The sequence below is a fragment of the Talaromyces stipitatus genome, genomic scaffold (assembly GCF_000003125.1).
Source record: "Talaromyces stipitatus ATCC 10500 scf_1105507295541 genomic scaffold, whole genome shotgun sequence".
NCBI lineage: Eukaryota > Fungi > Ascomycota > Eurotiomycetes > Eurotiales > Trichocomaceae > Talaromyces > Talaromyces stipitatus.
Window position 1 is genome coordinate 2,346,588 of NW_002990115.1, and position 11,035 is coordinate 2,357,622.

Here is an 11,035-nt window from a genome sequence, read left to right on the forward strand (position 1 = left end):
AAATAATTTCTATCAGATTAAATATACCAGAATATAGAATTAAATTATACACAATGAACTATATGATGCTATGCTGGGCTCTCCACACCAAAAGGGAAAGGGTATCTGCTGCTTGCTATGCACATGCGTAGGAACAGCGACAGTAAGCATATACGAAGAAGCAGAAGAGGACAAACAAGAAACAAGAAACAAGTGAACAAGGGCCAGATGAAGGCAGTATCGTATGAGATCTATAGATAATCATGGGCATCGTATGTATGTAGGTAAGGAAACAATGTATTTGGGTGCAATCAGCCGCCCTCGCTAATCATCATCTGAAGTCGCTGGAGACTGCACGGGGCTTTCTGCAACCGGATTGCCTTCGTTGGTTATAGGCTCCAATTCTGGCTTGTCCGAAACTGTATAGTTCTCGTCCCCCGACAATCGCGCAACTTTGGGCGACCGCAAGTCTAGACTCATCTCATCGCCCAGTGAGACTCCCAACTTCTGGATGCTTTGTTCTCTAATGACTTCATAAATGAACTGTAGCTGCATCTCATTGTAAACCATCATCATCCGTTGCTCTCGTAATTGGTTGACCGTTTCATAAATCGGGTCTTCGATAAAATATTTGGGACTCAGCAGTTCGCCAGAGTCCAGTTCTCGTAAAAGATGATCGAGGGCAATGAATGTACCAGTCCGACCAACTCCTGCACTGCAGTGGACTATGCGGGGGTTCTTCAGGGATGACTTCTCCGCTGTGCGCTGAAAGAGTTGTAGAAGTGCTTCACGGTCTTCTCCTTCAGGTTTTGAGTAATCCGCCCATCCTCCAAACAGGAAGTGCCATACAGTCTTGCTTTCGTTGCCTATCTGTAATTCCAATTTCCGGATCTCAGATCGACATGCCTCGTCGAAATGATGCTCGCGAAGTGTAATGCTTCCCGATATTTCTGGGTGGTTGGCATCCTGTCCTGTCTCTTTTTCTTCTTCTTCTTCCTCCTCCTCCTCCTCTTCCTGTTGGGCATCTTGATCACTGCCCGGAGAATCGACCGCCTCCGCCGGAAAGGTCATAACAGCATCGTCCTCGTCTAATGGGAAGTATTGCGCGCATTTCTCTCTTCCAGCCTCGACTGTCTGTGTTAACATAACGATCACCGCCACATCTGCGCTTTCGTGGAACACCATGTGCCAGAAATGCGCCAAGTGAACGCCGACTTTTGGGCCCTGTAACCAAACATTCAGCCTAGACTTCCAACAGCTTGATAATGTAGAGAATAGCATACCTGCGTAGCAATATACCTCGTCTCATCGCCCGTGCGGGAATCCTTCAGTATGATTGGTGATGCATTGATAAAGTCGCACTGTCCCTCAGGGACCTTTAATCGGATGCGCGAATTCGCCCAAGCTTGGACATTCTGGTAACGATTCCGTGCTTTGACTTCTGGGCTTGTCTCAAGAGCCCATCTGTGTGAGGGATCTTTGGACATTGCGCCTTCTGCTATCCGTGAGCGTTGGAGCCATTCGAGATCTTCGAATTTCTTTCGTATTTCTGATCGCAAGCGCACATCACGCGGTCAGTTGTGTACATCTTCTATGACCGCAGTAAACCAAATTGCTTTTTACCTGTATAGGGTAGATTCAAGAACGGCGGCAGTCCTGGAACAGGAGCTGTTGTCTGTGTATCTACCTGATCCTCGTCCCCTACCGGCACATAATCCGATCCTTCAGACCCATCGTACGGAAGTCCTCGTTTAGTCCCATGAATGTCCGTGTCGATTCGAATGGGCGACTGTGCCATTTTCCTAGATGACTTATGATGCAGAGCGCGAAAGCGATTCAGCACACTAAGGGCTTTTCTTGACGCTTTCTTTCCGGTCGCAGCGATTTTTGCTCGCGATCGGCCTCGAGGACCTAACGCGGAGGGAGACGAGGGTCGGGAAGCACACCTCTCAGAGAAGGAGTCGTCGTCGTCGCCTAAAGGATTCAGCGAGATTGGGCTGGGAGGACTCCGATTCTGCAAAGTGATCTGCAACGAAGTCAGATCCGGGCAGCTGAGGGAGCTGCTGGGAGATTTTGGGGTGTCCAGGATTCCGGTTGTTGATGTTGGAGGGGCCCCAGTCGGCCGCTGAACGAGCGACGCCCAAGATGGAGGGGTTCGCTGGTAATTCGTTGGACAATAAACCCTAGCAACTTCGGCCCTGTCGCTGCAAGCAACACGATAGTGGCGGTTAACGTGAGGACCAGAAATCACTCAGCGTATCCCTCTAGTTTGCGGTCGCGTGAATGATATCGAGGCGTTGGAGTGCAGATGCAACTGTCAAACTTATAAAATTATTATAGACCGATCCAGCAGTCAGGATAGTAGAGGATAGCCCGAGAAAATATATATTCAGAAAAATCCTCCATAAACCTCTAAAGATGTACAAAAAAAGACTAAATAACCTGACAAATTTATTAGGGGGAGGCGTCGATAAATTTCTCCTCAATGAAATTTGGGCTGTGTGAGGCTTGTTTAAGCCTTACTACGGGTAAACGCCGGCGGGTCAATTATTCATCTTCCGTCGAGCTTGGTTTCTAAACTTACACGTGTCGCCTCCCACGGTCGTCAACTGACCGGTAACTGATGATGCTTGATCGTACTCATGTTTAGACGGATTTCTATCTGGCTAGCTGAATATGTTCTGGCTTCGGTTTTTAGAGGTGAGACTCCCCGTCGGACTGCTCGTGCCATGAAACCATCTGGCTAACCAACCGCTTCCAGGCGTGGGCTATCAATCGCGTAAGTACGATAACTTCGAGTTTTCCATCGTATACCTTCTAATGTTGCTTCGAATAGCTTCTGCGCAGTCCGGCCTTCCATCAAATGGTCCGTAACGTTCACCGGCGAGTGGAACGCGTCAGACACGGTGTGCCGCCGGAGGAAATGGGAGGAACAAATATTGAGGAGACATGTTCGTGCCCCTTAAATGTCACATAAGTTTCTGATCTGGATTCGAGATTAATTCTTGCATTTCGAGCAGCTGGGGCAAAACATTTTCTACGCTTGTTCAAGGAACAGATCCAGGACCAACTCAAAGGCAAGCCGACGAAACGGAATTGATACCATGACGTCTGCTTCGTTATCTATTGCATAGTTCTACATTATGATACCCAGAATGCAAGAGTGACTTTCGTCTTTGAGATGGGCTCTCTGTCAAGAGTTGCCAGGATTATTGACGGCACTTCTCCCTCTTTGAACGACAGAAATGCCGATGGGCCGCGTTTGCTTATTTCGCCAACTATTCCAGAGCCGACCGATATCCTGTATCGGCCATACCGATGAAGGCAGCCAGCCTATAATTCAACTCAGCATGGTATTCCGCGGTGTTGTGTCCTAGGGTTAGGGTTATAGCTTGTTCACTGAACAAAGAATATCATCCGGCATGCCATGGAGATTGTCATAGACATTGGCTGTCTACCCTACAGTTTGTACTGGAGGTATATCTGCTTTGGGGCTCCCTCCTTTTAGACTTTCAGCAAGTTATCTGGCAGTCTATAAATATTCGGGCATGCTCGATATGAAACTCGAGAAGAACCCTGATGATGACCATTGCGATGTGGATCTGGAGCGTATTGCTATGCATGCCATGTAGCATAGTTCCGGAACTGTTTCGGTTCGTACACCGTGCTGTTGGAATCGAAACATCTTCCCTCCATAGAGCCGTTGACATCATTAGGGAGAAAACTAGTTAATTTATTACTTCTGGATTGTTAATGCTTAACAGCCACACTATGATAATCACTGCCGATATGAGATAATCAACAATCAGACTGCAAAGAAGGATACGCGGATCTGTCGGCGGCTTTCCTGTGGGTTTGCCTCCCACTTGTTTCACCGTAGTGTCTCGACAGTTGTATGAAATTTTGCACTGGTGAATGCGGCGTAAAAATTTTGCTGTATTGAGGCAGAATGTATTTGTATTGTATTTGTATTGTTTTTGTGTGTGTATGTTTGCTCTGTACTCCGTAGTAAAGGAATGAATTTGCGATGTTCAATCCCCCTGAGCTGAAGGTTTTCACCGGGTGTCACTCTGTAAATGCAACAGTAAAAGAAAAAACGAGGCTGTGCTGTACGTGTATTGTAAAATACATGTCATATTATGAGTAATTTATGTATCGGTGCCTGAGCCAAATACGCTAGTACCGGATGATCGTGTCCCTTGGGTCTTTCCCTCGTCTCCCGCTGTTTATGCTTCCTCTTCAAGAAGAGAAATAATCATCTCGCTCACACCACACCACACCAAGTTGACCCTCTATTAACGCTCGTTTCTTTTATCTTCTTCCTCTCGTTTTGTATATTCGCTCTCCATCTGTTCTTTGCCACGCTGCTCCCTTCCATCGAGTCATTCACTCACCCTCCCGATCTGAAACCAGTGCGTCTGGCAGTTCGCCGACCCGTCAAATTTCAACCTGCCCGTTCGTTTCTCATCAACTTTGAGAGCCTCGCTACAGCATACGAGTCGTACACGGCAGGAATTATCGCAAAGATGCGTTCTTCGTTGTTTTTAGCTGGTGTCTACGTACTTGCTGCGACCGTCGCCGGTGCAGAGCCTGAGAAGAGGGATAATTTGTCTCTAACCGACTTGCTCCCTTCACCAACCGTTGCTACCACCGCCGCCTCAGTCACCAGTGAGCCGACTTCTAGTGCTACTACTGAAACCTCAGCCGCTCCAACAACATCCGCAGAGCCTACCTCTACTAGTCTCGGGCCTACAACATCCGCATCGTCATCTTCGTCATCATCGTCAACCTCCACCACCTCCTCTTCGTCATCTACTTCGACGTCGTCTACATCCAGCAAGACATCTTCGTCAACCTCTACAACAGATCCCGCAACCACAGATCCCGCAACGGCCAAGACTTCAGCGACGTCTGAATCTACAACCAAGGCTACCGACGCTCCTACTTCTGCTAGCCAAACCGAACAAATCGTCACCCGAACCACTACCATTAGCGGCGTTGCAACAACTCAAACTTCCACATCCTCTGTATCTTCGACCTCTTCCACTGGCACTTCATCGCCTTCTCTCAGCTCGGGTTCCTCAAACTCTAGCAGTGGATTGAGCAAGGGTGCTAAGAACACCATCATCGGTGTTGTTGTCGGTGTGGGTGGTGCCATTCTTCTCGCAGGTGTCGGTTTTGTTGCATGGAGGGTCTGGGGACGAAACAGACACAACAACGACAACGACGAAGATGACTTGATGAGTGCCGGCACTGCTGTTGGTTCCAACCTTCGTGAAAAGGCTCCTAGCCCATCTTCTGGTGGCACTCAATTCCGCTCTACTCTCGATCAATATCACAACCCTGGCCCTGTGAACGCTGCGTCTAACTTTTAGACGAGATGAACCTCGAGTGTCACACTTCGTGGCATATTCCGCTCTTTTCATCGTATTGGGTTGTTTTGTTTATTCTATTTTACAGCGGCGTTCTTGGAGATATGTTTGACGGAGATGCTGATTTCTCATGAATCACCATTCCACACTTGATACATTAACTTATTCATTCCTTATAGACTGTTTTCCACAGCACCGGCAATCATACTGTCATCTACTTTTGATCTTACATCACTACGACACTCCTTACGATTGCGACTCATCAGACTTACGCGCCGACGGCTATTATTTGCTTTGATCGCGTGGTATATCTGTCGATTTTATTCGAATACCCTATTTTTGAACCTGAATATTTTCTCTCGGTTTCAAAATTTACAAATTTTCTGTTCTCTGTCACGAAAGGTTCGTTAGTTTGTTATCCTTGGTGAAGAAAAGAAAAAAACAAACGTTCTAGCATTCTCTGCTATCTCGTTGTAGCCTTGCGTGTATGTATCAATGCATCTGCTTGTACTTACTGGATTTCAAACGGTGGTCACAAAAACTTGCGTTGCTGCGTCCACAACCTGCTTTTGTATCATATACTTTAATTATGCAATTATTATAGTCCTTTTAGAAATTTTGAACATTACTCGACTGACGTACAGTAAAACCTGGTCATAACGAACAGCAGGCCTCTCGGGATCCAAGTCAATATATCCAGAAGTGAGTTCGATTTAGGGATGAACGGCACCTTCAATATACTTAACTATTCTAATGTTCGTAAATAGGATGCTCTCCAGCTCCATATTAAAGTAATCCAAGCTGATATCAGTGGAAGTATGAGGCGACCTTCCTTTCGTTATTATAGCTAGGTTCTACTATAAAGGGAAAAATCTGGCGATGAGGAAGACTCCAAAGCCTGACGCTCTGTGCAATAAGCCAATCAGAAAAGACATGGGCATCAATTGGGCGACATCAAACCATTGTGAAACTCATCGCGCTTAGGAGCACCCCCCAACCACCCCGTTAGACACGAGCTTCTGTGACAGGATATACGTATAGTCAAACTTGACATGGTGGAAACTCCTGCGGCAGTATTTCGTGATAAATCCCGAGATAGTCTCAGGTGCTGTTAGACCTTCGACACTCTTCCTCGGGGGCCTCGGGGACGAATGTGATAACTAGTGTACGACCCCATATATCTTTGAAGACATTCTATTTTTGTCTTTATGATTATCCCATCAATTTTTTTTTACTTCGTATCCTGAATAACGAATACACCATGCAATGTGATAACAGAACACAGTGACAACCCGGCTAAGAACAGAACTCACGACTTCTATCCGAGCATGAAGACCAAGAAGTAACAACGATAGTATGAAAATCAGCGTCCACCTTAATTCATCGAATCAGTCAGAGTGTCGTCGACGACAAGATAAAATGATATCGCACTTTTCTTCATCCTCTCCCCAGCAAAGCATCATTTCTCGACTACCCCGAGGACCATCTTCGCTCACATTGATTGGACTATCTGTACTACTACTGCTCATGACAAGAGCTACGGCAGCTACAGCTTCAATGGGCGTTGATTCATTATTGATGGGTTTTCAGATGAATGCATCTGGGGTTATTGATAAGAGAGCAGTAAGTAGGAATCAACGTCTTTATCCGACCTCTGTCCGATCAGGGTTGATTGCAGAGAGATGAGCTTCTGGTCTCGGGATTTTAGAATACGAATAAAAGACTGGTACTAAGAAGAAGACATAGGGGTCACCAAAGATTCTTGGAGCTGCGCCGCCGCCTGTTACGCTGACGGATGATACGAAGAGACCGTTTAGTGTGCAGAATAACACTTTTGTTAGTACATTATCTTCGACGAGATTGGATTCGTTACTGATGGCTGAGTATAGACAGATTTTCCCTCAGCGAGACAGCGGAGGTTCGTATTCTGGTTTTGGCTATTTCAGTCTGTGGACGATGGCTGATTTGATCCCTTGACTGCAGCTGCGGTGATCAATTCAATACATGCCAATTAGTAAGTTCTACTTCTTTTAGCAGACCTGAATGTCCGTTTTGGCCATACTGATTGTCAACCAGATAGCAAACACCGATAAAACCGCGCAATTCTCAGTGTCTGACTGCGAGAATCAGCAAAGTACGTCCGCTACGGTCCAACTCCGTGGATATCACCTTGCTAATGGAGTAACTCATTACAGAAAGCTGCTTAAACCTGAATGAGGCCGACCTCGTTTCCAGCTCGAGCACAGCTAGCTCGTCAACTAGTACCTCTACTTTAGAATTGACGACTACAACGTCAACGTCAACTTCGGTTTTATCCTCATCAACCTCTACAACATCTACGTCGACATCAACCGCATTAGATACGACTACTACATCTCTCGTAATAACATCAGTTACCTCACTAAGCGTTACTCAAGCTCCTCCTCAACAGACGACTATCACGCAAGGCGATTTTATTTTGATTTGCGACTTATGATCCTTTGATATATGTGTTTTATGATTTATGCAACTGCTATATCTGCAGTAGATAAGTATACTAGTGCTTAATACAATCATCTACTATGAAAGATAGTAAAAATGAACACATTGTCTATCTATCTGCACGAAATTAGGGCTAAATGTCTCTCTCTACTTTGATGCCTTATGACGCTAGTCTAAAGACGGCTAGTGGCAGTCGGCCGTATCTTATCAACTCACGCGATGCCGCGCTATGCTCGACGCGACTTTTGGCTGCAATACTGGTGGCTGCACATAACTCTGAATTACATCTCTGAGAGGGTATTTATGCTTGATAACTACCTGTCCGAGTCTATAGTAACACAAATCAACTGGATCAGTACTCGTTCAGATCATTACACCATTCGGATTCACAACCAAACAAATCTCACAGCTCATATCGCGACGAGAAAATGCTCGAAATGCTTCCTCAACAGTCTTCTCAATATCAGTATATTCCTCAAACACCGCAACAACAGAGCTATCACTGCAGCCAATACCTTGGTGGATTCCCATATACTCCAACATCCCCTTCGCCGTTGGGATTACGCAATGTCAATGCTCAAGCCATGAACGAGCGCAACCAGAATAATCAGTCAGCAGAACTTCAAGACCAGGAGAATTCCCCGTCTTCATTATTCCACAAGCTACAAAACAACGACAGCAAATCATTCTCCTTTTCTCCTCCAGCATACAATACCGTAACACCCCCATCTCGCCGTTCAACAGCATACGAAGAACAATTCAAAAAATCCGGTGGATCAAGAAACCCTTATACCCGAATCTTCGGCTCCCCTTCTAGCAATGGTAGCCCTAATAACAGCGGCACATCGACATCCTCCAAACATCGGCAACTCTTCCTCAACCGCGTAAAACAGAACCGTGACGATGCGCGATACGGTTACCGGGGCGAATCGCTCGCGATGATGGAATATCACTCCGAACAACAGTCGTGGGACGAACAGATGCGTCGACGAGCAGATACGCTTTCGCAACAATATCATATCGAAGACGGGGCAATCCTTGATGAAGAGGAAGATGAGGATAATAATGATGATTATGAGAGCAATGAGATGATGCTTGACCCTGAACAGTCTGCTCTCGAGGAGTTTATAATGCAAGAGGAGGATATTGATTCAGCGTTAGTGGAGAATTTTCCCAATGCCGATAATCGTCCTCGTTCACCGGCGAGGAGTGACGGGTCATTATTTGGTGGTGATGATGGTGATTATGATGATATCTTTATGGAACTTGTTGATTGATAATCCACATCAACCGTGTAGATTTTACATTCATCTTCGGGTTGGCGAATCGGCGTTAGCGTTTATGGTCTGTCTGTGTATAAGGCTTCTTTTTTTTTATTCCTGAGATAATCAGGATGGGTATCATAAAAAGGAGTCATCGTCTTTCTATATACATAATTTGCACTGCCGAGAGCATCCCTTGGCAAGAACCGAATCACATGTCGAAATTGTTCCAAGTTTCCACATAGATTAAAGACAACAACTTCATTTCTAAATTGTCGTTCATTGCGGGTTGCATTCTGGAGGAGGTATCTGGTCGGGATCTTTGTTACCTTTGTCCCCTTCAGGCTCATTACGATCTAAAAACGGGGTAAGACTGGGTAGGACTCCGTCGCCCATAGAACCTTTGATGAGGTCTTCTGGAGGAGGACCACAAGCTTCCATCTATCACAAAGTTAGTTGATACCATTTAGTAGTCTTGGGAGCTTGGGGGGGATACCTGTTGCATAAGATCCCAAATCGAAGCAAGGCATTCCGGTTTCTCATCCGTATAATCCTCAGCCTCGAATCTCTCGACAATCTTCTTCACCACACCAGCCTGTTTCTCAAATCGCTCATAGTCCTCTGACGATAGTGTGGCCTTATTCTCTTCCAACCAAGGACCATATTTGACATTGTACTCCTTCATAGGCTCGTACAACATCTCCTTGTTAGACATTTCTTTGATAATATCACTGAATACCTCCTCGATATTAAAACTGCCGCCACTCGTAGCTGTCTCGTTCATAATTTCCATCAATTTCATGACCGATGCATCGATTAATTTGTCCTGGTTCGTTTGAGCTTCTACCGTGATCTTGTCGCCTGATTCTTTCATGCGATCTAGAGTTCGTTGAATGGTGTCTTGGAACGGTTCTCCAGCCGCTGTAACAGGCTTGTCCTTCCCTTTTGTTGAATCCCCTGCCGGTGGCCCATCTGAACCGAAGAGCTCTTGAACAATTTTTGTCATTCCGCCCTCTGATTCTAATAACTCGCCGAATTTGTCCAGGTCCTTTTCTGACATGTTTTGCAGGAAACTCAGATCGTCTAGTAGAGCGCCCTTTTCCGTCTGTTTTGTCGTTGGTGCTGCTGCATTCTCCTTGCCCTCGCCACTGGGTTCACCACCTGCACCTAGTAGCTGGGCGAGCATGTCTGCCTCTAGTTGTTTCATAAATGCATCTTCTGATGCATCATTCTGAGAATGCGACGGCTTTGAGGACAATGACGCGGTGGATTGTGTTGGTCGTTTCGGGCCGCTGAAATCGTCTAGCACTTCTATTGAATGGAAATTAATGAGCCTCTTGCAACCAGAGCTAGAAAACAATCAGATCATACCATCTAGATCCTCCCATTCGGAGCCTTCATCATCTGTCATCAGTTTCGTCGTATCATTGACCTCTAGTTCTGCTTTATTTTCAACGGCAAGAGGTGTCTTTTGCTCATCGCGCTTATCCGCGGTCTCGCCGGCCTGATCTGTGGATGCCATTGTGATAGTATATATGTCGCCCGTAATTGACCTGGAATATTCAGTAGTTACTGATCAAGTCACAACGTTTGCAGGTCGTTGGCTGTTGTGTGTGTCGTTACGGAAAGAGAGGCCGACACAAAAGATATTCCATGTTCAACCGAGGCTACATATTTTATCGGCGAATTATTGTCATGCGGGGAGTGTCCCCACACGACAAGGCTATCAGTTATCTAACCGAACGATTATTACTACATATCTACAATTAACAGGCTATTTTTTGAAGTTGTTAAATTGTGTAGCAATTATCATCTGAATTCAGCGACAGCTTGTGTTCATAGATGGACTTGAGCTTATGAGGAACAGCCGATGAACTTTTGTATTCTCCAAACTGTTTCAGCAATGTCTTGGAGGTCTTGATAAGAGATCAAATCACTTTC

At 45.8% G+C, this 11,035-nt stretch overlaps 5 protein-coding genes across 5 annotated transcripts, besides 2 other annotated features; 3 read left to right on the forward strand and 2 right to left on the reverse strand.

The window, feature by feature from the left end:
• Nucleotides 1–207: 207 nt before the first annotated feature.
• On the reverse strand, nt 208–1,777 carry TSTA_031940 (protein-tyrosine phosphatase 2; the record flags this gene model as incomplete). The annotated part of the gene is made up of 3 exons (XM_002480324.1): nt 208–1,203; nt 1,263–1,528; nt 1,603–1,777. 3 exons carry the CDS (start codon nt 1,775–1,777, stop codon nt 304–306), a joined length of 1,341 nt encoding a protein of 446 aa, XP_002480369.1. The 3' UTR covers nt 208–303.
• Nucleotides 956–993: a sequence feature (CT-rich).
• Nucleotides 1,778–3,928: 2,151 nt separating the features above from the next.
• Nucleotides 3,929–5,354, forward strand: TSTA_031950 (cell wall protein, putative; the record flags this gene model as incomplete). The annotated part of the gene is made up of 2 exons (XM_002480325.1): nt 3,929–3,964; nt 4,362–5,354. The coding sequence occupies 2 exons, from the start codon at nt 3,929–3,931 to the stop codon at nt 5,352–5,354; spliced, it is 1,029 nt and encodes a 342-aa protein (XP_002480370.1).
• Nucleotides 5,355–6,403: 1,049 nt separating this feature from the next.
• Nucleotides 6,404–7,835, forward strand: TSTA_031960 (uncharacterized protein; the record flags this gene model as incomplete). Its single annotated transcript, XM_002480326.1, has 8 exons — nt 6,404–6,424; nt 6,457–6,516; nt 6,653–6,693; nt 6,887–6,974; nt 7,098–7,191; nt 7,241–7,269; nt 7,428–7,499; nt 7,614–7,835. 8 exons carry the CDS (start codon nt 6,404–6,406, stop codon nt 7,833–7,835), a joined length of 627 nt encoding a protein of 208 aa, XP_002480371.1.
• A 216-nt stretch (nt 7,836–8,051) lies between these two features.
• TSTA_031970 (uncharacterized protein) lies at nt 8,052–9,109 on the forward strand (the record flags this gene model as incomplete). Its single annotated transcript, XM_002480327.1, has 2 exons — nt 8,052–8,129; nt 8,189–9,109. The coding sequence occupies 2 exons, from the start codon at nt 8,052–8,054 to the stop codon at nt 9,107–9,109; spliced, it is 999 nt and encodes a 332-aa protein (XP_002480372.1).
• Nucleotides 8,872–8,926: a microsatellite.
• A 126-nt stretch (nt 9,110–9,235) lies between the features above and the next one.
• TSTA_031980 (peroxisomal membrane protein receptor Pex19, putative) lies at nt 9,236–10,616 on the reverse strand (the record flags this gene model as incomplete). The annotated part of the gene is made up of 3 exons (XM_002480328.1): nt 9,236–9,535; nt 9,591–10,405; nt 10,466–10,616. The coding sequence occupies 3 exons, from the start codon at nt 10,614–10,616 to the stop codon at nt 9,374–9,376; spliced, it is 1,128 nt and encodes a 375-aa protein (XP_002480373.1). The 3' UTR covers nt 9,236–9,373.
• Nucleotides 10,617–11,035: the final 419 nt, after the last annotated feature.